Source organism: Kryptolebias marmoratus, linkage group LG10 (assembly GCF_001649575.2).
Source record: "Kryptolebias marmoratus isolate JLee-2015 linkage group LG10, ASM164957v2, whole genome shotgun sequence".
Lineage (NCBI taxonomy): Eukaryota > Metazoa > Chordata > Actinopteri > Cyprinodontiformes > Rivulidae > Kryptolebias > Kryptolebias marmoratus.
In genome coordinates, this window is record NC_051439.1 from 6,899,096 (window position 1) to 6,923,692 (window position 24,597).

The following is a 24,597-nucleotide window of genomic DNA, read 5'->3' on the forward strand; positions in this document are numbered from 1 at the left end:
TTAGGTATAGCCATTTTTGTGTTTGAGAATGGCGATTATCAGGGACGGCCACCTTAAATTGAAGCGACTCCAAAAGTTAATCAGTTGTAGATGAACATCCAGTGATTACTTCCTGAGAGTTTTGTTTAAAAACATCTGGCGGTTTATGAGATATTTTGTTAACAGACAGACAGGGTTTAACAGTTGATGTCGAGGTTTTAAGCTGTCATGCAATGCCCTGCACTGAAAATATGCGTTGTGGACAATGCTCAGCTTCTACCACATCAAATTTTAACTCGATATCACTAAAACTGACCAACTTCTAGCCATGTTCATCTTTATTAAGATCAGTTGGCTGTCGCACTCATCTTGAACCAGGTTGACTCTAAAAGTTAATCAGTTGCAGACGAACATCCAGTAATTACTCTCTGAAAGTTTCATTAAAATATGTTCACTGCTTTAGGAGATATTTTGCTAACAGACAGCCAAACATACACAAATGGTCAAAAACATGATCCCCCCCACCATCACTTGTTTATTTTAAAGATGTTGATACATATTTGGATTTTTAAGTAAGATATTTTTTTTACAATTATAACACTGATGACAACATCTTTGCACTTTTTTTTAAAAAAAGAATTTTACATTTCAGCCCGACTTGCAGATGACTATATATTGAGTTTGATTTATGTTTCACTCAGTGAAACCAGAGCTGCACATTAAAAAGGCTCTCAGGACAGTTGGTGTGTGATGAAGTCATTTATTGCTGGAAAAGAAACGGTGATCAATACGTCAGGTAATGACTGCTTGTTACATAAATGCACAAAGACGCTGTTGTTCAGACGGCCAGCTCTTCGCGTGTCGGCACTCGTGACGAGGTGACAGCACGGAACCGGCTTTCACAGCTTAAAAAGGGACAGTCTGGTCACTTTGGAAGTGATGTTCCGTCTTTTCGGCTGCAACGTCAGCCTTACAGCTCAGGGTTTGGAGAAAACGGCAAAAGTCTTCCTACATGCTGGACTTACGGCTAACCAAACAAGGACTTGTTTAAACAAAAAAAAAGTTTTATATATCAACACCAATGGTCATCAATTAAAACTGCAAGGACATTTTTCATGAGTAAAGGCCCAGGGAACAAAATGTAATCAGTTATATTTAAGAATGATATGATTGATTAAATATAATTAATATATTGATCATTACAAAACAAACTTCAAATATATTTATTTGTTTTCTACCATATAGTAAATTAAAAACACAACTTTTAAATGTGCAGTGCTTAAAAAAAAAAAGTTTGTTTCTTATTTATTCTCATGTAAATAGCAGTCATCATAAAGCCTCCGCGGTTGTGTCAATCATTAGAAAAGTAAACAAAAAAATCTATTTGTGGTATGAAGGTTGGGCCGCTGAGCAATAACGATCTGTCAAACTGGGTTCTTCCATCATTCATTGTCTGCGTTCTCGGTTCAGACTTCAATGGTTATGATTGCTCAAATAGTTCATTCTGGAGTAACGCTTTACATCCCAGATTTTGATGGTCACCTTTGTCTCTGAATGGCACAAGTGAAGAATGAGTATATACAAGTCCATCCAGTCTGAAGAAAAACCTTCATTTTTCCCTCTCATTGTGACAGCCAGGCTGATTTTCTTTTCCTCGTGGCGTTATTTTATTGAGCTCGGACCAATGCTGCAAAGAGAAGCTGCCAACATGGGGACATATACAAGGCGCTCATTACCGTAAAGGCTAGAAAAGCTGCACCACCTAAAATAATTTCCCATTATTCCAGCCTGTAGGAAGACCTTCATACTCTGTGCTCTTTGACTGACGTCACGGCTGATAAGGTTATAACTGTTGATAGCTATTTGACAAACATCCCTTCAAAAATGACCAGACTATCCCTTTAAATGTGAAGGGCTGCACATTCACTGATATTTGGCCAAAAAAACAAATCCTCTTTGAGGTTAATTATAATCGTTTTACCAGAGGCGAGGATGTCAGAAATGATACACTATAAATATCCCTCTGTGCCCAGATCGCAGCCAGAAAGAACCGGGTGACCCTGGGTGTGGATCCGAGCACAGGAGTGCCTTCCCGTCAGCTTATTCCGACTGAGTCCTTATTGGAGGATGACACAACGATAAAAGAAAAACAAAGAACCATTACAGCGGCTTCGCGCGAGCACAGCTGCGTCGGGCGTGATTCCCCCGGGGGGACGCTCAGAACGGGTGCTCTGATACAAATATCGTCAGCCGGATGATGGAGCTGCCTCTCATGTTGATGACGTTGTTGACCGTGACCATCTCCAGGTCCAGCACCACCTCTTTGGGCCCTTTGATGGGCCGTGCCAGGACGAGGGTGGCGCTCACGTTACTGGTTTGCTGGAAGATAAGGAGGACAGAGACGGAGAGGGGAGGAATGAGAGGAATGCGGTGCAGGAAGCTGTCGAGTCATATAGACAGATGCACAAAAAGATGGCTCAGTGCTTCATCGAAGACGAATGATGATGGTTTTGCCCATGTCTGTGTGTGTTTGTCTGTCTGTTAGCAAAATATCTCATGAACTACTGGACAAATTTTAATGAAACCTTCAGGACGTACTCACTGGAAGTACATCTACAACTGATATACCTTTGGAATCAATGCAATTCAATATGGCTGCCCAAACCAACTGACCTTTGAAAACATAATAATGGCTATAATCAGTTAATTTTACAAAGATTGTGCTAAAAGTTATTGTGGTGGCAGCAGAGTGTCATTCATAACACACACTCCAAGTGTTACTCCTTCTGCAAGATGAAACGTTTAATATTAGCTGTTACCACTATAACTAATCAACATTAGCAAACACAAAAAAATGCCATATCTTTGTCAATTATACAGACATTGAGCTAAAATTTGAAGTGGTAGTAGCTGAGAGTGATACACAACACATACTCTGAGCGTGACATCTTGCAATAACGCATGTGATTGTGCATAACATACACTTTTATTAATGGATAAGGTCAGATCATAGTTTTTTTTTAGGTTATTGTCAAAGATCATTTAGAGTTTTATCACTTCTGACTGCTTCTTTGGATAAAGAACAAAATCTAAAACTCTTGACAGAAACTACACACAGGCACACACGCAGCTCCATCTACTGTCTGAGCATCTACACTACAAAACCATTTACTGCCTGAACACAGAGTCAATAAAACACCTCGACTGCGCTCTGGTCATGTGACCTTGTGATGCACTGCAGCAACAGTGGCCATTACCAAAACAGGCAAACATCTGCACTTATGTTACGGTGAATCTTGGTTAGATAGCCCTGAGTAAGGGCTGACTAAGTAAAAAATAATAGTAAAATGTATATAATATAATAGTACAATGTATATAACAAAAAATGTACAAATGCCAGATGAGCTGTTGGATGTAGCAACAGAAGGGAAAAAGGAAACATGTTTCTTTTCACAAGTAAATAGATTTTATCTTATTTACCTCAATGTGATCCGACCCTGAGCTCTGCCTGTCAGCATGATCAGACATCACAGAAATTAAACTAATTATAACAGTTTAAAAGCAGCCCATAAAGCGGATGTAATCACTGTTAATTACTGAACTGGCTCAAAGATAGCAGCTACTGTGGAATATGTTGCTCTACAGAGTCTAGCAGTAAGAAAGCTGCTGAGGCTGAATTATGCTACAATTTAGTAAAAAATATGAATTAGTCTGAAAATGTAGTTTTAAGTTTAGGTATAGATTAGACACAGATCACTACATATTCACACTTTACATGTTTAAAAAGTTGGTTTTAAATTCATCAACTAGTTGAAAAGTCCTAATTATTGACAGTCAGTCATTAATTAGTGACTGACTTCAGCTCTAGTTTAGATCATTATTAATTATATCTAATATATTTTCCTTTTAGCTGTTTTACATAATTGTTGTATGAAAATTAAGATTAATTAGGAATTATATGGGACTGCAGAATCCCGCATTAGTAACCTGGAGGACGGCGTCGCCTCGTTAACAGGCAAAGAAACATCCATACAAAAGAAAATCCAGGATCTCGCTTTGAAGGTAGACGAGCTTGAAAACAGAAGCCGGAGATCCAACTTGAGACTCGTGGGTTTACCCGAAAAGACAGAACAAGGGGACACCGCTGCTTTTCTGCAGATCTGGCTGATAGAGGTCCTGGGACGGGACGCGTTTCCATCCCCCCCCATTATCGAGCGGGCCCACAGGCTGCAGGGCCAGAGTGTTCCAGGCGGCCCGCCACGCGTGATCATCATGAAATTCTTAAACTATCAAGACAAGATGAGGGTGATGACTGCAGCCCGTCTGAAAGGAAAGGTGATGTACAACGGCCGCCATGTGATGTTCTTCCCTGACCTATCCGCGGAGGTGGTGAAACAACGGAAACAATACGACCAGGTGAAACAACAACTCCGTAATCTAAATATAAACTTTGGGCTGATATTCCCAGCAAAGATGAGGATTTTCCAACGCGGCAATCGCTTCCTCTTCCACACGCCAACGGAGGTGGAGGAATTTATACAGAAAGCAAGACAACAAACTGACGGGTAACCACACTTACACGCTTGATGGCGTAAGCAAGGTTTAATAAGGATCAATATTTCATTTGATCGGTGATCCTGGACAATACACATTTCGACTAAGTCTCTCCCTCATAGCGGTGGGGAATAATTCTTGGTTACAATGGTCGGGGTTCGCAGTTTAATGTTGTGGTGCGAGTTGTTTAAGCAGACGTTTTTTCTGCTCCTGTTTTTCTAGGATCAGTAGCATAGCCAAGTCACAGAATAGAGGGGGAAGGGAGTAGGAGATTCCCACTGGTGGGAAATCTCAGGAAAGTCTTTTGTGTTTGTAAATGTTCAATGTTTTCAAGGTGCAATGTTCTACAAGTTGTAAATTGCAAGTTCGTACAGTTGAGACAAAAAACAGAAAGAGATGATATATTGACATTAAGCAAATGAGTACGGAGTCCGTTGTTGATGTGATCTCCTGGAATGTAAGAGGCCTTAGGAAATTGATCAAACTCAAAAAAGTAATGAATAGACTTAAACAATACCATCCAAAACTGGTTTTTATCCAAGAAACACACTTACTTACAACCGAAGTTGCACGACTAAGAAGAAGATGGCCGGGTCAAATACTTTCTAGCTCATTTTCTCCACACTCTAGGGGTGTGGCAATTCTTATTCATAAATCTTTACCTGTTTGTATAAAAAAGACTATCATAGATCCTGCTGGGAGATTCATAATAATCCAAGCCTCATTGATGAACCAAAACTTAATTTTGGTTAACCTGTATGGTCCTAATATAGATGACCCTGATTTCTACAATAATTTGTTTCTCTCTATTACAGCTTTCCACGGTGATGTGATCTTTGGTGGAGATTTTAATTGTACGTTAGATCCGAATCTCGACCGATCATCAGGTTTAGATTTGTCCCACCCTAAAAGTAGACGGGTTATTCAACATTTTATGTCTGAACTAAACTTAAGAGATATCTGGAGAGTACAGAATCCAACAAAGAAAGAATTTTCTTGCCACTCAACCACTCATAATAGCTATAGCCGTATAGATTACTTCCTAATTTCAAACTCCTTGGTTTCCAGAACTAAGAGTTGTGCCTACAAAAGCATATTGATCTCTGACCACTCACTATGCATGTTTAAATTTTCACCCATAATTGCGTTTAATCGTAATCCTATTTGGCGATTAAAACCCCACTGGTTGCAAATTCCCAAATTTCTGAAATTTATTGAGATAAATATTGATGATTACTTCAGCCTTAATAAATCTGAGACTACAGCATCTATTAGATGGGAAGCCTTTAAGGCTTTTATACGGGGTCAGATGATAAGCTACACAAAAAATAAAACTAACAAAACTGTCATGGAAATGCTAAAACTTGAAGAACAAATAAAAGAGACTGAGCTTGAGTTAAATCTAAAGGGCTCTAAAGAAAAGCAACAAGAATTGCTAATACTGAGAGCAAAATATGACAAACTATCCACTAACAAAGCTTCATCAGAGATATTCAGATTGAAACAATCCTACTATGATCAGGGAGAGAAGGCAGGAAAACTTCTAGCGTGGCGCATTAAGGCTTTGCAGAATGAGAGGGCAATAAATGAAATTATATCTGAAAATGAAAATACTACTGATCCTCAAAAAATTAATGATCTCTTTAAAGATTATTACTCAAAATTATATACGTCTAAAGGGCACATACCACAAGCATCACTTGACTCCTTTCTTAATTCTGTAAACATCCCCACACTTAGTGAAATAGCTAAATCGGATCTGGATATGCCAATATCTATAGGTGAACTCTCAAATGCAATAGACAAACTAAAATCAGGAAAATCACCTGGTCCAGATGGGATTCCTTTGGACCTATATAAAATATTTAAAAACAAATTACTGCAACCCCTCTATAATATGCTGTTGGAAAGTTATACCATTAAAGAATTACCTCCTTCCCTACGTAATGCAATCATAACAGTCCTACCTAAACCGGGAAAATCTCCCACTAGATGCGAATCCTTCCGACCAATCTCACTTATAAATTCTGATGCCAAAATAATATCTAAAGTTCTAGCAATCAGGCTTGAGAAATTTTTACCATCCCTTTCTGACCCTGATCAGAACGGATTTATAAAGGGGCGGCAAGCGCATCACGGCATCCGTCGTGTGCTGAATATAATTCATGCTAAATATGAACACCCTGATACAGCTTTGCTTTCACTTGATGCAGAAAAAGCATTCGATAGAGTGGAACATAATTATCTCTACAAAGTTCTCTCTCAATTTGGTTTTGGTAGTTATTTCATAAACTGGATTAAAATACTTTATAATAAACCCTCTGCCTCAGTTATAACTAATAACATTGTATCTAAGTCATTTAATCTCGGTAGGGGCACGCGTCAAGGTTGTCCCCTCTCGCCCCTCCTCTTTGTGCTGGGAATTGAGCCATTGGCTATTGCCATAAGGAATAATCAAAACATACATGGCGTCAGGATAAAAAATATTGAATCTAAAATTGGATTATTTGCCGATGATATTATTTTAATGTTGTCCAATCTAAATTGCTCAATCCCCCAACTTCTCAAAACTATCAATGAGTTTAGTTATATTTCCGGTTATAAACTTAACGAATCTAAATCCGCCATCCTATTTTTAAAACAGGCTGAAAGAAATAATCCTCCAATTCATACAACATTTCAGGTGGCAAAAGAGAGCCTTACTTACTTAGGCATAAAGATTACTCCAAACATAGATGATCTGGTTCGGGCAAATTACACGCCGGTGGTTAATTCAATAATGGAATCGCTTGATAGATGGTCTACCTTGCCTATATCTATGATTGGCCGTATAAATATTCTCAAAATGATCGTTCTCCCTAAATTCTTATATCTTTTCCAGGCTATCCCCCTTAATCCTCCTGACGGTTTTTTTACAAAAATTCAAACAATCCTAAATAACTTCATTTGGAACAACAGACGAGCCCGATTACGGTTATCCTTATTATATCTTCCATATGACAGAGGAGGGCTGGGTGTGCCAAATTTTAAGTGGTATTATTGGGCTGCTCAGCTCTCTAGTGCATCCTGCTGGTTTTCAGCAACTGATCTGTCGTGGGTAAAAATAGAAAATATAAATGCCACTCCTTTATCCCTAAATTCATATCTATACTCAAGGAAATGCAAAGAGTTATTAAAAAATACTTCCAACCCATTTGTTAAAAATACTATCCGAGTATGGTATGATGCTCATAAATTCAAAAATGAAATGCTAACACTATCCCAATTCTCCCCGATCTGGGGCAATATGTCATTTGAACCAGGTAGGAAAGACATGGGCTTTAAAACATGGTTTGCTAAAGGTTTATGCAAAATCTCAGATTTATTTGATAAAGGGATTATGATGAGGTTTGAAGATTTGAAACAAAAATTTGACATTCCAACTAAACATTTTTTTAAGTTTTTGCAAATCAGAAGTTTTGTCATGGGTACTCAAAAGTCTCTAACATTGCCTACTCTTACTTCTATAGAAGAATTGGCAACAAATGACCATTTGAAGAAGGGCCTAATATCCCGCTTTTATAACATCATCAAAGACAGCTCCCAGACATCCTCAGAGCACAAACGACTGGCTTGGTGTGAAGACTTGAAATGTAACATATCAGTAGAAGAATGGCAGAGGGCCTGTCTGAAGGCACAGACACAATCTATTAATACTCAATTTAAATTAATCCAATACAAATGGTTGATGAGAACATATGTTACTCCAACATTACTAAATAAATTTAATTCCAACATCCCGGATACATGTGCTAAATGTGGAGATAAAGGCAGTTTGATTCACTGCCTTTGGGAATGTCCTGAGATTCGGAAATTTTGGAAGGAGGTTTTGGATAAAATTTCACTTATCATTGGTATTGATCTCAATCTCTGTCCTAGGTTGTGTGTCTTAGGAATTTTTCCTGCTCAAACTCAAATAAGCAAGGTCGATCAAAAGTCCATAATTTATTGTTTGGTGCAGGCTAAGTATAGTATAGCCAGGTCCTGGAAATCTGTAACCAGACCCCAACTAAAAACTTGGATGTCTGCATTATCAAGCTCTCTTGCCTTGGAGAAACTCACCTTTATGATTAAGGGTAAATACTATGTGTTCCAAAAGATATGGGAAAAGTTTTTGCTATTCTTGGAAAATTTAAATACTCATAATGAGGATTGACTGAATGTACTCTGGCTAATTTTGATTATGTTTATTATTCTTATAATGACTGTAAATCTGTTATCTTCATGTTAATTCCAAATGTATGAAACTTAAACATTGACGTCGGGATGCCTAGAACCAGGGAGGACGTTGCCTTCACCTCATTCCTGTGGACTGTGATTAAATCTCTTGGACTAAGTCTCTACATACTCCCCTGAGATATCAATCTTAAAATATTTTGTCTCACTGTAATCAACTAATGCTGGTCACCTTGAATGTTTAAATTGTTAATGTGTTTTCTTTTCTTTTAGTTTTGTTAAGTGTTTTGTGCACTTGTGAGTTATTTGTCTGTATGTCTCTTTGAATTGTAAAAGACAATAAACAGATTTTGAAAAAAAAAAAAAAAAAATTAGGAATTATATGAAGTTAATGTAAAGAGATTAAAAAAAAATTTGTGGCACAGAACCAGCTGGGCTTGCTGTTAATTAAAGCTATAGTATTTAAAACTGCACTACAGCTTTAATAGTAGCTTTTTTAAACTAGGGGGTGAATTTAGATTGTATGTAGACACCAGAAGAGGTAATGATCTTTTTAGGTCATGAGTAAACATCTATCTTTATTATCTTGTTAAACAGTTGTTTTGTCTGCTGTGACCACTTGCCTGTTTTGGACGCCATCTTAGTTTCTCCACAATGTCACAAAGAAAACAATGGGCTGGATAAGCAGAAAGCACTCTAGTTGTTTTCTATAACTCTATGAAATCATTGCTGCCATTTATAACAGCTGGTCACAGATGACCTTCAGTAAATTTACACCTCCACACGACTACTGTAAAAATTATGCACAGCATACTCCAACCTCTGTTTGTTTTTATGTGTGTTGTTTTTAATGCTTTTTTTCATCTTGACCTTGTCTGCTGCTGAGACAAAGCAGTTTCCCTCATGCTCACCCTCATGTAAAACTCGCGCCCGTCGTTACCCGACTTTATCTGGAAGATGTAGAAGGCGCCGGGGTAACGTGTGGTGGCCTGCATCTGGAAGATGTCTACAGGCACACTGCGCCCCGACGACAAGTCCATGTGTCGGTACAAAATGGTGAAAGGCCTGTTCCTGCAGGCGGGGTTCTCAGCTGTACACATGCACTGACTGCAAACCACAGGAGAGGAGTTTAGCTTTGGGAGGGGAAAACAACGTTTAAAAAAATACAGAAATTCTAAATCGAGAAAACTTTCCGACGGGTAGAACGGAAGAAAATAAAGGAGTGCTCACTTGTCACTAACTGGAATGTAAGGAAGCTGACACTGTAAAGGATGCAGGCAGGTAAAGCCTCCCTGGAAATTGAAACACACTTGTTCTGTTGTACAGGTGTTGTTACCAGTGTCACATTCATTGATATCTTCGAAATCAAACACACAACAATCAGAGTCAGTTAGGGCATCAGCATCATCAGAACCACAACAACAACAAGGAATCAACAACATCAGACATAAAACATTATAAAACTAATTTTTGCTTGACGAAGCTGCGGTGATCTTTACCTTCACAGTTCCTCTCGTCTTCATATAAATAATATCCAGGTGGACAAATGCACGTGAAAGAGCCAGGGGTGTTCACACATCTGTACTGGCACAGAAACTCAGAGAAACTGCACTCATCCAAGTCTAAATGAAATAGATTTTAAAATATACATGTTATGCTTGTTAGAACGGGACACACAGCACATTTTTCCGTCCACTTCTGTGTGGGTTTCTCTCTTGCTCTGCTTGAGTCCATCACATGCAAGGAAAGAGCAGAACCTCTGAACAATGTTGGTCCGGGTAATTTGTACAAAACAGGCTTTCAAAGAGCTTAACACAAACTGCTTTCTAGGAAAAGCCCTGAAACTGGTCCATGCATTTATCGCGTCTAGGCTGAACTATGGTGTCCAAAAACTCTTTAAAAGTCTCCAGTTGATCTAAAATGCTGCTGCCAGAGTTAGGAGGAGAGATCAGATTTCTCCAGTTTTAGCTTCTCTCTACTGGCTTCCTGTCAAATTCAGAACAGGATTTAAAATCTTCCTTCTAACATACAAAGCTCTCAACAACCAAGCTCCATCTGATATTAAAGATCTTCTTGTTCCATATTTTCCTAACAGAGCACTTCGCTCTCAGACTGCAGGTTTACTTGTGGTTCCTAGAGATTCTAAAAGTAGAACAGGAGGCAGAGCTTTCAGTTCTTGTGGAACCAACTCCCAGTTTCTGTCTGTGAGGCTGACACCCTGTCTGCTTTTAAGACGAGACTTAAGACTTTCCTTTTTACTAAATCCTATAGTTAGGGTTGGTTTGGGTTTCCTGAGCTCTCCCTTAGTTCTGCTGCTATAGGCTCAGACTGCTGGAGGACAAACTGACCACATTTCCTCTCTCTGCTGCTGTCTTTACTCTCTCTGCTATCTATGTTTGTATTTGTAATTATTTTTTATCTTTAAACTGTGTTCTTCTTTGTTTTTGTTCCCATAGAAAGTCCACCTGGACCACTTCCTGTCTGTCTGTGTCTCGTTCCTGTTCTCTGTAACCCCAGCCAGTCGAGGCAGATGGTCAACAATCTTAGTTCTGGTTCTGCTGGAGGTTTCTTCCTGTTAAAATGGTGTCATTTCTTTCCACTGTCACTAATGTGCTGATTGGACAAAGTCAAGATTTAACCCAATCTGCTGGTTTCCTTAGACAGATAACTTTTACTAACTGGCATTTTCATAATGTGCTGTATTCAAATGTATTGTAATATAATTGAATAAATTGACTGTAATTAGATTTGAATCTATTTCTGTTATTTTTGTTGTATAGTGCCCTGGAACAACCTTTTTGTAATTGGTGCTATATAAATAAATAACCTGAACTAAAATGCTCAAGAAGAAAGCAAGGAAAACCTGATTCAGACAAAATATAACACTGTCTATTTATCCTGTTTAGAACAATGATGCTTCATATAAAAATGTGTAGAATAATGTGAATTTGAGCAGAATGTGGAAGGTTTGCTTTCTAAAACCGACACGTAAGGAAATGATCCTCACCGATGCAACTTGTACCATCGGACGCCAGCTCGAATCCCTCATCACAGTTGCACATAAAGGAGCCGTAGGTGTTAAAGCAGCCGTGAGTGCAAGGTTCCTCTTCACACTCGTCCACATCTGGATGGCAAACAGAGGTTGGAAGTTAACACTGCTGGCATGGAGAATGGAAGTGTGTGACAAAAACAGTAAAGGTGTGTAATGTTTGGTTTGTTCTGTTGACAGAAATGACCTCATAGCTTATAAAAATGCACAACAATTGTTTACCAAATTTAATCAGTTGTAGATGTACAGCCAGTGATTACTTTCTGAGAACTGCATTAAAAAAAAACAACAAGTGAGATATTTTGCTAACACACAGACACTCGCAGACAGGTACATATGCATGGGAATGTAGAGAACCATTACCAACCAGGTGCTGCTGATCAATTGCATTAATTTACTGATTATGAGTGAGCCTGATAGTCTTGATAAAAGCAGACGTTTGGTACTTTAGTGGTCCAGAACATACAGTGCCTATAAAATATATTCACCCCTTGGATGTTTAATGCTTTTATTGCTGTTACACAACAATCATGGTCAAAATAAATGGGCCTTTCTTACAAATAAACAAAAAAAAATCTTCGTTGTCAAAGTGAAATTAAGATTAAAAACAATTAAATACAAATCTGTCATGTAAAATAAGTGATTACATAAATATTCACCTCCTTTAAAGTGACTGTCCTAATTCAACTCAGAGAAAACATTACTGAAAAGACCAAGTCAGGGGATGGATACGGAAGGATTTCTACGGCCCCAAACATTCCCGGGAGTTCTGTTAAATCCATCATCAGAGAAGGAAGGAATATGGGACGTGTGTAAATCTACCTATTTATACAAAGTTGTGAACAATTTTTGAGAGAAGCCCTGTTGTGTACAAAAAAAAAGGTCTTAGATCTTTGAGTTCAGCTCATGAAAAATGGGAGCAAAGAAAAGTGTTGCATTTATATTTTTGTTCAGTATATTTCAAATTGTTTTTGTTTGTTTGTTTATTTGTGGATGTCAAGAACTGGGTTAGCATGACCCAAGTACCACTTTAAACCCCCAAGCCTTATTTTGTCCATGTTTGCTCTATAACAACATCACGTGTTGTTGTTGTTAACTAAAAGTTGAATTTGTCTATTTTTAGGACATGAAAAGACATTTTTAACATGTTCTTTTAATCATGTCTGAACAGGTAAAACCTTAGACTTGACATAAGACTTACAGTGACTGTGCACATGATGTGTAGACTGTAAAAATAGAAGCATAGATGCTCCGAATGTCCAAGTGTTGCTTCAGAAACACCACCACTAGGTGGTGCACATCACATTTGAAAGTCACTCCCTATGCCGATTGTTTCAACCAGTAAGTTTCATTTACTAGACTAAAACATCTTGGCTCAGATATGTGAGTTTGATCACATGTTGAAATTACTAAAACTATACATTTTGACTGGAACTAATCTAATTAGTCTAATTCCCCAGAATTAGACTAATATATAAAACAAATTGTCATAAATCTTTCTAAACTGTGTAATAGACATGTAATCATTTCAAGTTGGATCTGTCTTCAGTGTGTTCGTCCTTTCACATACCTTGACAGGTCCGGCTGTCCGGATTGAGGATGAAGCCGGGGTTGCAGGAGCACGAGTAAGAGCCAGGGGTGTTGGCACAGAGCTGCTGGCAGTAACCGTAACGACATTCGTCGATATCTGGTGTGAAAAAAAAAAAAAAAAGAGGATAGAGTTGGACATAAAACATGCCATGAAGAGAGTGCTGTTTTAACAGAGGACAGCTGAGGAATTAAAGGCATTTTCTAGATAGAAGAAGTCACATTTATTTTCTTGCAGTGTTCAGTAGTGGTCTTTACTTTTTGAAGGCTACACTTTACAGAAAATATGTGCACTTCAATCCCAACTTTTAACTATTCAGCTTAAATATACTAAAGTCTTATAAACAACTTTGTAGTTTATATATATAAATTATTAAGTCACAAATCCCACTTTGTGCAATGCAATACAATGTTCTGTTAGGATATAACTATTACTGCTGGTAAACCATTCTGAACACAAATTTTAATTTTCCGATTTGAGTAATCAGTGAACTGATATGTGCTCCGTTCCATATGTTTGCTTGGTGCTATCAAGGCTATGACTGTGGTGCAAATGTAAATGTCTGAATGTAAGTGCATATAAAGGTTCTGAACAGCTTCTGTAAATAATCCAAAAACAGTGAGGGATGAGTTAGCTTTTATTACAATTTTTAGATAACCTAAATGGTTCCAGGACCCTTAAAGCACACATTCAATGGAAATGTAACAGACTTAGATAAAAATACATTTTTAAAAGGCATGCAGTAGTCGCCCCACCCTGGCACTGTCCACCGATGAGCCAGTAACCTTCCGTGCAGGAGCAGGTGTAGCCCCCGGCTGTGTTGATGCACACCTGGGTGGGGTTACAGTGATGAGAGTTCGTCTCACACTCGTCGATGTCTGCGGCAGAGGAGAGGAGGGAAGAAAAACACGTTATCGGAGGAAAGCGTATGACTGACGGAAAACCTCGATCTACTGTTCTGATAGGGAGCTGAGGACTTTTTATCACCACACATGAAGGTGGTAAGGTCTTTGCCCATGACTGTGTGTGTGTTTATGTGTCTGTCAGCAAAATACCTCATAATCATTGAACAAATGTTATTGAAACTTTCAGAAAGTAGTCTTTGCATGTACATCTACATCTGATTAACTTTTGGAGTCAGTGAGATTCAAGATGGCCACCACAGCTGATCAGCTTTAGCCTACATAAAAGTGGCTGTGACTCGGACCATTTTACAGAGATGGGGCTAAACTTTGATGTGGTAGTAGCTGAGAGTCATTCACAACACGTACTCTGAGGGAAACATCTCACAATATGACATAAGATCGCATACAAAGTTCAAGGTTTGACTGGAACGATTTCAACTCCAGACTGTCTCAGATCTGGCATGAAAGGCGGCGGGTGACATGCATTCCTTCAAGAACTGCTAGGCCTTTAATTATATTCATTTCCATGCGTTTCCTCTCAAAACTGAATTGGCATTTTATTTATTTATTTTTGCTTTTATTGTAAGAAACTACCTTTTCTGCCTTTTTAACCCCAACTCTTTTCTTCTCTACGTTGTTTTTGATCTTCTACCATCTGGAAAAACACACCCACCAGACGTGCGTTCACCCTCCCCACATCAGCAGGCTTCTATTCAAAAAGTCTTCGCAACACTCAGGATTGTCGTCACCCTTGTGTGAAATAAAAATCTTAACAAAACAGGTAACACTTCATCGCAGCATCGAGATACAATGTGTTTCACACAAGATTAGTGATATCTGAAATTTCTATCTAAATTCCATTTAGCCCCTGGAACATTTTAGGCGCAATCATAACGGCCACATTTCCTTATGAGGAGTGAAATATTCAAAGATCCAGCCTCTGGTTCTGGTTCTCAGGCTGTGAAGTCACCTATCTGTCGAAAACCGATGGGGGAAGTGGGTGGAAGTCCTTTTCTGTTTGGACAGGGTGCTATGATAAGAGATAGCGTGGGTCTGTGAGACCAATGCCCTTTGTGTCTGTTGGGAGGGGGGCATTCGGCCAAAGGCCAAGAGCTACAGAGCTGCAGCACCTGCTTGAAGTTAAGGCTGAGAGCTTTGCATGTGCGGATTCAGGGCTGAGCCCCAACATCCAACTGTTTCAGCTCTGACATCACATCACATGTATGAAATCGGAGAATGCTTACAGATAAAAAGACTGAGATTTTCTATTTATGCAGCTCTTTCTGGTGGACATGTCATCTGGGCTTTCTTGCACGTATAGTAGCATTCCAACAGCGTTAACATTGCCAACCTCGTCCGTGAATGATGTTCGATCCACCATGGCATCATTTCTACTGTCACTCGTGGAGGTTGCTCTGAGGGTGACTGCTCAGAGGTTTGGACCCAGAATCCCTGCTCTTCCTGTACCAAAATTGTTCAACATTACCACCGCTCCAACCTCCGAGCTATCCCAGGTTTCCACAGACTTCCGTTATATTTTAGCGCAGAATATTCTCATCAAAACAGGAAGTGTAGGTTGTTTTAAACTCGTCATATCTCCAACATAAAGCAAAATTAAAGTCTTCTGCTGCTCACAGTTCAAGATTTTTTTAAATCTAACCTGTAGTTTTCACACAGGAACTGTTTATTTGGGGCTTATTTTTCCAGTCTGTTTCTGTCTGCCTCTCATTGATTTAGCTGTCAAGGAGTGACAGACACCGGTGTGTGGTTACTATGGTAACGATAAAGAGCCACCAGTGGCTTTGACATTTCTCTTCATCTTGTTCTTCTTGAACTTTTTATACTGTTCATACATTAAAATAACAGCATTTTTTGGAGCAGAAATGTTCTAGTTTGAATCTTTGCTGTCGTTAACAGATTAAATTGACCATGATGTTTAATGTATTCAAAGTTATAATATTCCACGGTTTCATTTTTCTTTGTTTTTATTAAGTTACAGGTTGATACTTTACCTGTGCGTTACTTTGCGTAAATTGTAAATACAGTATGCAGAAAATATTATAATGCTATATGATGTCATGAAACGCCGGATTAAAAATGAACATGACAGTTTGGATTTAGACAACACTAATGCCTGAAGGAAAGCACCAAAAGCAGCATGTTGTTAAAGAAAGACAGGGTTTGTTTCATCTGCAGCCTACTCCTAATCCAACTGCAAAACAACCTGACAGCAGCAGCAGTAAGTCAAAACTGGAGAGACAATGAACACAGTAATGAGTTTACAGACCGAATATGGCCCACAGGTCATCAGTTGATGATCACTGCTTTATTCTAATACACCACACCAAAACAAGTAAGAAAACTCACAGTAGAATGAAGAACTACAACTACTGCAGTGCAAGTAAAGATTCCCTGGTCAGAACAACTCTGGACCTCATCCACCTTCAGACTGGACTCCAGTCACATCATCCTGTCTGAGGCTGCGACGTCACACAGCTGACGAGGCTAAAAACAGCGCCTTGGGAAGGTCTTCACACGCCTTCAGCTCGTCCACATTTAGTCACGTTACGTCCACACACTTTAAAGCACTTTTACTGGGCTTTTATGTGACAGATCAACACAAAGTAGCTCCTAACTGAGAGGTGGAAGGAAAATGAGTCATGGTTGTCAGCTTAGATGTTGCGTGTCTGAAAAGCAATTTTCAAGTCTTGCCACAGATTTTCTGTAGGATTTAGGTCTGGACTTTGTCTGGTCCGGTCTTACACATGAACATGCTTTGATCTGACCCATTCCATTGTAGATCTGGCTGGATGTTTCAGGCAGGTGAACCTCCGCCCCAGCCTCTAACAGGTTCTCTGTCCTGTATTTAGCTCCATCCGTCTCCCTATCAACTCTGAGCAGCTTCTCTGTTCCTGCTAAAGAAACGCATCCCCACAGCATGATGCTGCCACCACCATGTTTCACAGCGAGGATGGAGTGAAAGTCCCCCCCCCCGCCCCATATTTGCTGTATCTAAATGGTTTGTCTCAAACTGCAAACAAGGTTTTCTTTCAACAACGATTTTCTTCTTCCGCTGTTTGTGGAGTGCCTATCTAAACCCTTTTTCCCCTGATTGTTGGGTTGCACTCGACTTGAGTAAAATACTTTACAGGATGTGGTTGTAAAGTCACAAAATGCTGAAAAGTTCAAGGGGTGCAAAGACTTTTTTAAGGTACTGTAAGCACAAACCTCTTCTAGCCACACTACGTTCTAATGGAGCTGCCTGTAAGTGGCGGTGCCAGCAGCTGAAGGCGGTTTGGGTAATGACACGTTCCATACTGAAGGTCCAACTGCTTCTGAACAAAAAAGTCTGTCTTGGATTGATAGAACTACCTACGGAGAGGGAAAAATTTAAATCTTATTTTCTAATTTAGGTGTACAGCTATAATATATATCAAAAATCTGCTAAGAGATGTATAACAGTGTGTGTGGATGGAAAACATGTCCCGAAATGCATGAAGGCATACCAGAGGCCTAATCAGTTCCATTGTTCCCCCACAGACTGGTGCCATTAGGAGAACTCACAAAGTGCTGTGGCACGAGCTAGAAAACAAAGCCATGTTTGTAACCGGTTCAGACAGGAAGTCACAGTCTGTGTAGCTTTCGCCCCACAGCATCGTCCATCAGCAACCCATTACATCAGGGCACACACACACAAACACACACGTCAAGAGTGTGTGGATTTGTAATAAGTGGCCTCCACAGGGGCAGGCTTGTTCTTCAAACTCAGTCTGGGTGCAGATTTGGTTGAGCATGACCTCATTTTTGGCACTCCAGTAGAGTAGTTTACCCAAACAAGGTTGTGAGCCGATTCCCTGGAAGTCCCTCTCCCCTACGAAGACAAAAAGTCCATTATTGTGCATGAGCTCACTTCTAAACCTGTCTTTTTGAGAAAAAAAAAATAAACAAAACAAAACTACTCGATATATTTCCCCCCTCATAAGAATCAGGGGGGGAAAAAGGCCAAATTCACTTAAAGAAGGTCATTTTCAACATTCAAGTGGAGTGAACACACAGGGATATAATTATGTCAGTATGTACTCTACACAATAGACTTTGTTCACATCAGAGAATTTAAAGTGAGTTTAACCACTGTCCTAAATAAATCACTTCAAATTTCTGGCACTTAACCTATTTGACTCTAACATCTAATCAACAGCAGGAGGTGGCAAACGTTGAGACGGTTGCAGCAGAATTTCAGCACATAGGAAAGCAACAAACAGCTGCAGCAAAGGACAAACCATAAGGGATTGCACAAGATTTAGTTGAAAATTTCGCCATTAACTGTTTGCAGTCGCCTCGTCGGTCTGTTAGGAATATATTTCATAAACCACCGGGCAGATTTTAAGAAAATAATCACTGGGTGCACATCTACAAGTGATCGACATTTGAAGCTTTCCCAATTCACAAAAAATGGTTATAATTTAGTTCATTTTACAGATAATGTGCTAAAATTTGGTGTGATTGAAGATGAAAGTCATTCGCAACACATACTACAAGTGCTACTGATTATGTGAGGTCTGGCCTGAAATGTTAGCAGAAATTGTTGGAATCAATCCTATTTGACTGTTAGCAAAATATTTCATGAGCCACTGGACGGATTTGAATCAAAATTTTAGGAAGTAATCATTGGATGCACATCTATAGCTGATTACGTTTTGGAGTCATTCAAATTCAAGGTGGCTGCCACTGCTACCACACCAAATTTAAGCTTAGTGTCTGTAAAACTGACTGAATTATAACCAGTTTCATGTTTCCTAAGATTAGCTGTGGCAGCAATCTTGACTCTAAAGGTTTTCAACTGGGGATTTACACTCAATGATTACTTTCTGAGAGTTTCATTAAAATCCATCCACTGACCCCTTTGGTGGTGGCCAATCAACATCAGAATTTAAAAAAAGGGTTTTAACGATAAAATACGAAAACTACAACTTGGTCTTTGTGTCATTAGTTTAGCTATAGTCATTAGTCCACCATACTGACTTTGGATTCTATTTCAAAATTGATGTAAGTCAAAAGAGTTTGCAATTTTTTCTTGCAAATTCTAAAAGCAGAAGATTCTGATCTTACATCGAAGCCACTGTGCAGTGGAAACCTACCATACCCAGAGAGAAAGGTGAGGACCACAAGAAAGTGACTTCTTAACCAGTTCATGTCAATATTTTCCAATCCACTGATACTCATTTTGTGACCGTTTGGTTAGGCTTAGTTGGACCTCTACAGTTTGCTAAACTATATTCTGGTGCATCATGATTATCTAATGTGATTCATATAGATGCAATAGTAACCAGTTTGTATGACCTTCAACCATCAGGACTGTTTGTGAATCGGTGCTTGAAGGTGTGTGTGTAGCTGAAAGACAGACAAAACTGACTATAGGAAAAATAAGAAAGAAAGAAGAAAAAAAAAGTGTGCTCATGTTATGCTGGTGAAAGGGCATATAGCCATCCACCCTGGTGAACCAATCCCCTGGGAGGTCTGTCCTTGGGGGAGATGCCCACCAGAGCCCGGCACGGCCACCTTTATTTTACAAGGTGAAACAACCAGTTTTCATATTCAAACATAGCCTGGAATGTTGTCCCATTCTGGTCTGATGAAGGATTCTAGCTGCTCAACAGTCCTGAGTCTTTGCTGGTGAGAGGTCTGGACTGCAGGCAGGTCAGTTCAGCTCCTGGACTCTTCTACTATGAAGCCATGCTGCTGGAATGATGCAGTCTGAGGTTTAACATTGACTTGATGAAATATATTGCCTTCCCTGAGAAAAAACGTAGTCTGGATGGGAGCAGATGTTGTTCATAAAATTGTATACATTTTTTGCATTGTTGGTGCCTTTCCAGATGTGTAAGCTGTGTAGGCCAGAGGCCTTAATGCACCCCTATACCATCAGAGAGGCAGGCTTTTGAACTGTGCTGATAACAGGTTGGAAGGTCCCTCTCCTTTTTAGTACAGAGGAAGTGGTTTTCAAAAAGAATTTCAAATTTGGCTCCATCTGTCCACAGATCAGTTCTCCTCTGTCCCTCAGTCCATCTTAAATGAGCTTTGGTCCAGAGAAGACAGCAGTGTTTCTGGATGGTGTTCACATCTGGCTTCTTCTTTGCCTGATAGAGCTTTAAGCAGCATTAGTGGATGGTACAGTGAGCTGTGTTTACAGGAAGTGTTCCTGAGTCCATGCAGTGATGTCCAGAACAGAATCAGACCTGCTTTTAATGCAGGGGCCCCTGAGGGCCCCAAGATCACAGGAACCAATATTGTCCTTTGAGCTCAGAGATTTCTCCAGATAATTTAAATCATTTGATGATATTATGATCAGTAGATTGTGGGCTATTCAAATTCTTCCCAATTTGTCATTGAGAAATATTATTCTGAAATTGTTCCACTATTTTTAGATGCAGTTTTTTGCAAACTGGTGACTCTCTGCATATCTTTACTTTTTAGAGACTAGGCTTCTAAACTGTTTTTTTCATACCCAGTCCTTTTACTGACCTGTTGCTAATTAGCCTAATTAGTTGTAAAATGTTCCTCCAGCTGTTTTTTTATTTGTACCACTTGCTTTTACAGCCTTTTATTGCCCCTGGAACAACTTTTCTGAGATGCATTGCTCCATAAAATTTCTATTATTTTTCAAATAAGTAGTACAGTTTCTTAGCTTAAATCAATGGTTTTCAAACTGGAAAGCTCAACCCCTAAGAATGTGTGAGGTCATTAAAGGTGAGGTGTGAGGCTGCTCCTGTTTTTTTTATTTTGTTTACATTTCAGGCCTATAAATTGCAAGTAAAACTAATGTTTAGACATTTCCACTCAGACTTGTTTTTGTGACAGACCAAAATAAACAGCAGTGAGGAGAGTTAATTTTATTTTCCTACTGTAACAATCGTTTTTATCTGCTGTATTTATAAAACACCTGATGAGATGATTTACATTTACTTCAATCTTCTAGCGCAGGGGTCCTCACCTCCACTAGGGTTCAAAGACCCCCCCAGAGAAGTGGAAGTGGCCCGCACGCCACCAGTTGGTGATCACAGTTTTAGCACATGTTGTGGCTCTGGAGATATTGTATTTAGTGATCAGAAACTCATACATTACAACTATAGGCAGGACTGGAAGCCAGAAGCTGAAGTCTCAAAGGATGACCACACCCTGGTGGCTGCCTGAAGCATAATTTTAAGGTCCCACCCCTCGATGTAAACAAATGGGACATTTTACTGACTAAAGCCCTATTCACATGGGATTAGTTTTACCTAGGGACCACATGGTATTTGTAATAATTACAGAGATTTTCTGTGTTGTTAATCCCATGCGAATCGGCCATGTCAGTAATTTGTAAAGTAAAAATTCCCCCGCAAATTACCTCCAATATTTTGCTGAACTCCGAGGTCCTGTGATAATACTAATCCAATGCGAATTGGCAGCTCTGTGATTTGGACAGAAATGGGCCGGATCCGATACGTAATTAGGCACATTTTGTTTCCTAGTCGCATTTTTATTTGCTTTTGGCAATGGAGGCTGCATTGGCGTGCATAGATAACCTTTTGTGTCCCGGGGCAGCAAAAGCCCTACCGACCCGTAACGGTTGCCATAAAAAAGAAAAAGCTGAAGAGAAGGAGCTAAATCACGTTCATATTGGTGGCTCACAGCAATAAGAATAACTTTCTTCTGTTTGTAGCCTACTATAAAGCAGGCTAGCTGTGGCCGTAGCCTGAAAAGTAGTTTTAACATCAACTCAAAGTTAGCGGATGTTAAGCAATACGCAGCGCGTTAACATTATATCCGGAAGATGTCCGTAAATTTCAGCAAAATCTCAGGCTTCGGTTATCCCGTGCAAATGCGCCACATAAAAAGCAGACGTTGGTGAGTAATTTATTTATTACATGTGGTCCCTAGGTAAAACTAATCCCTTGCGAATAGGGCTTTTAAACATAAAAATACACACTAGATGATTTTTTTTTTCAGGTGTTGATTTACTGTATGCAGTTCTTACCTTGCTGCTGTATGTTCAAGTATGCATTTTTTAAATACACATAAATTTAATTAGTTATTTGAAGCTTTAAAAAAAGTGTCATGTTGGACAGTGTCACAACCTATTAGTGTGTAGGTGGGACTTCCATATTTAGGGTACAGCACCATGTCCCTAGTGTGCAGCCTTTGGCTCCAAAAATACAACATGGCAGCTCCTAAAACATTTGGGGTTCAGTTCTGAGCAATGAGAGAAAGTGGAGACGCTTTGTCCATCTTTATTTATGCTGATGGGAAGAAATGGCTCTTTGGATTGTAAAGGCTTGGTGTATAGTAGATGCTCCTTCATCCAATAAAATGAGAGCGTATAAGTGACTCACCATTGCAGGTGCCATCCTCAGCAGGAGCATATCCAAGGGTGCACAGCAAGGGCCTCCTCATTCTCGGGTAACTTGGCTCCACGGATCCCAGAGAAATCTGCTGCTGGAATGTGTCCACGGCTCCATCGGGGGGGTCCGGGTAGCTCAGTTCTGGCAGGATCGGGCTGTATGGCCGATCGTATAAGCCAACCGGGATGCAACGGTAACCTCCGATCTGGTTGACACACCGCATCTCTCCTTGGCAGGCTCGAGGCATGATGACGCACTCATTCACATCTGGAATGCAGACAAGAGCGATGAGAAGGACATTCCTGAAGCCAGGAAATCTGTGTGACAGAGTCCCATAAAGTTTAGATTTATAGTAGGCGATACACTATGCTTACTTCAGATATTACTCATTATTTATTGCCCACCACCAAAGGCAGTAATGTTTTTGCCCATGTCTTTGTGTCTGTCATTAAAATATATCATGAACCACTGGACAGATTTTAAATAACGTGCAGAAAGTAATCACTGAATGTACATCTACAACCTCTGGAGACAACTGCTGAAACTCTGTCACATTTACAAATATTGACCTCCATGCTGTTTGCTGTGGTCTTAGGCTTACATATTGAACACATTTATGTTCTGTTCTGTTGATGTTATTACTTCTTGAAGTAATGGCATCTGGTGTAAAGCACAGTTACTGTAATAAAAGTGCATAAGTTTAACCTTTGTCTCCTACTTTCATTAAAATCGCCACAACAAAATTGGTAACAAAAATGAGTGCTTCCGTACCAGCTCCATCGACTTTCCTGTATCTCGTTGGTGAGCCTCACACACCATTTGCAAGGTGGCTAATATATTTGACAATTACATGCTTATCATAAATTCTCAGGTAAACAAATGGCCAGATTAGAGACGACGCACCGTTTTATTACACTACCTGGATCCAGAGGGACAACACCTGTTCTATACACTACCAGAATAAGGTACATTTGATGAAGCCATGGCTGCACTTGAAAGACATTTTGTCCCCAAAGTTAATGTATTAGCGTGGTGACACACATTCAGATAACATGTTCAACTTGTCGCCCTCATAGCTTTAGCTGTACCATGTAGTTTGGGAATGATGAAAAGTGAACTAATGAGAGATCAGCTGATTGCAAACACGTCTCTCAGTGCTGTGAAGGATAAGTTAAAGCTGGAGGAGGCCCTCACTCTGGACAAAGCTCAAACCATTGCTTGTCAAGTGGAAGCAGAAGTTAAAAATGCCACACTGCTCTCAGCTATGAGTTCAGTCCTGCCTGCACCTGTACAGGCTGCATTGCTGCAAATGCTTGTTTTCAAGCGGAAAAAAGACCATAATCAACTAAAGCAAATGGAGCTCTACCACAAGTTCATCATAAACATCATGACTGTACTATAATGCCAGATTTTTATTTTAAAAAATTTTGATTTGTACATTTCCCAAACTACAATAAATAATGAGGCATTTTAACTGAATATAGTTGGAATCACTCTACTTAAGAAATAAATTTGATATTTTACTTGTCTTCTAACATAGTGATTCATATTACTGTGTGCAAAGAAAGGCTTTGAAACGGGTCGTCCTGTTACTTTTTGGCCTTCCCCAGCACCCGTACAATACTTATACCGTAATACACTCAATGACTTATATGGATAGACATGACATCACGTGACTTTGGATGAGCTAAAAACGCCGCCATCTTACGATAGTAATACAGCTCCGCTTTTGCGCTTATCTATACAGGAATGCCTTCTTTTATGCTGCATTTTTCTGCACAAATCTTCACGGAAAATGTCCGGACGGCGTTACATTTCATCGGTAAGTGTTTTCTTTTAATAACAAGGCTGTTTAACAAGGAGATTAGTGCCTGAGTCTAACTTTACTGCAGAAGACGAGCATCAATACTGGACGTTATTAGCACT

General features: G+C 39.5%; 1 protein-coding gene across 1 annotated transcript in view; it reads right to left on the bottom strand.

Moving 5' to 3' along the window:
• Positions 1-723: 723 nt before the first annotated feature.
• The window catches only part of fbln5 (fibulin 5), a 26,671-nt gene continuing 2,797 nt past the window's right edge, over positions 724-24,597 (bottom strand). Inside the window, exons 4-11 of the mRNA XM_017417248.3 lie at positions 22,663-22,938; positions 14,141-14,263; positions 13,368-13,484; positions 11,756-11,872; positions 10,248-10,370; positions 9,979-10,105; positions 9,660-9,855; positions 724-2,358 (exon numbers count right to left, since the gene is read on the bottom strand). Of these exons, the coding sequence (XP_017272737.1) occupies positions 2,197-2,358; positions 9,660-9,855; positions 9,979-10,105; positions 10,248-10,370; positions 11,756-11,872; positions 13,368-13,484; positions 14,141-14,263; positions 22,663-22,938 (1,241 nt within the window). The 3' untranslated portion in view covers positions 724-2,196. The remainder of the gene's footprint in view (positions 2,359-9,659; positions 9,856-9,978; positions 10,106-10,247; positions 10,371-11,755; positions 11,873-13,367; positions 13,485-14,140; positions 14,264-22,662; positions 22,939-24,597) is intronic.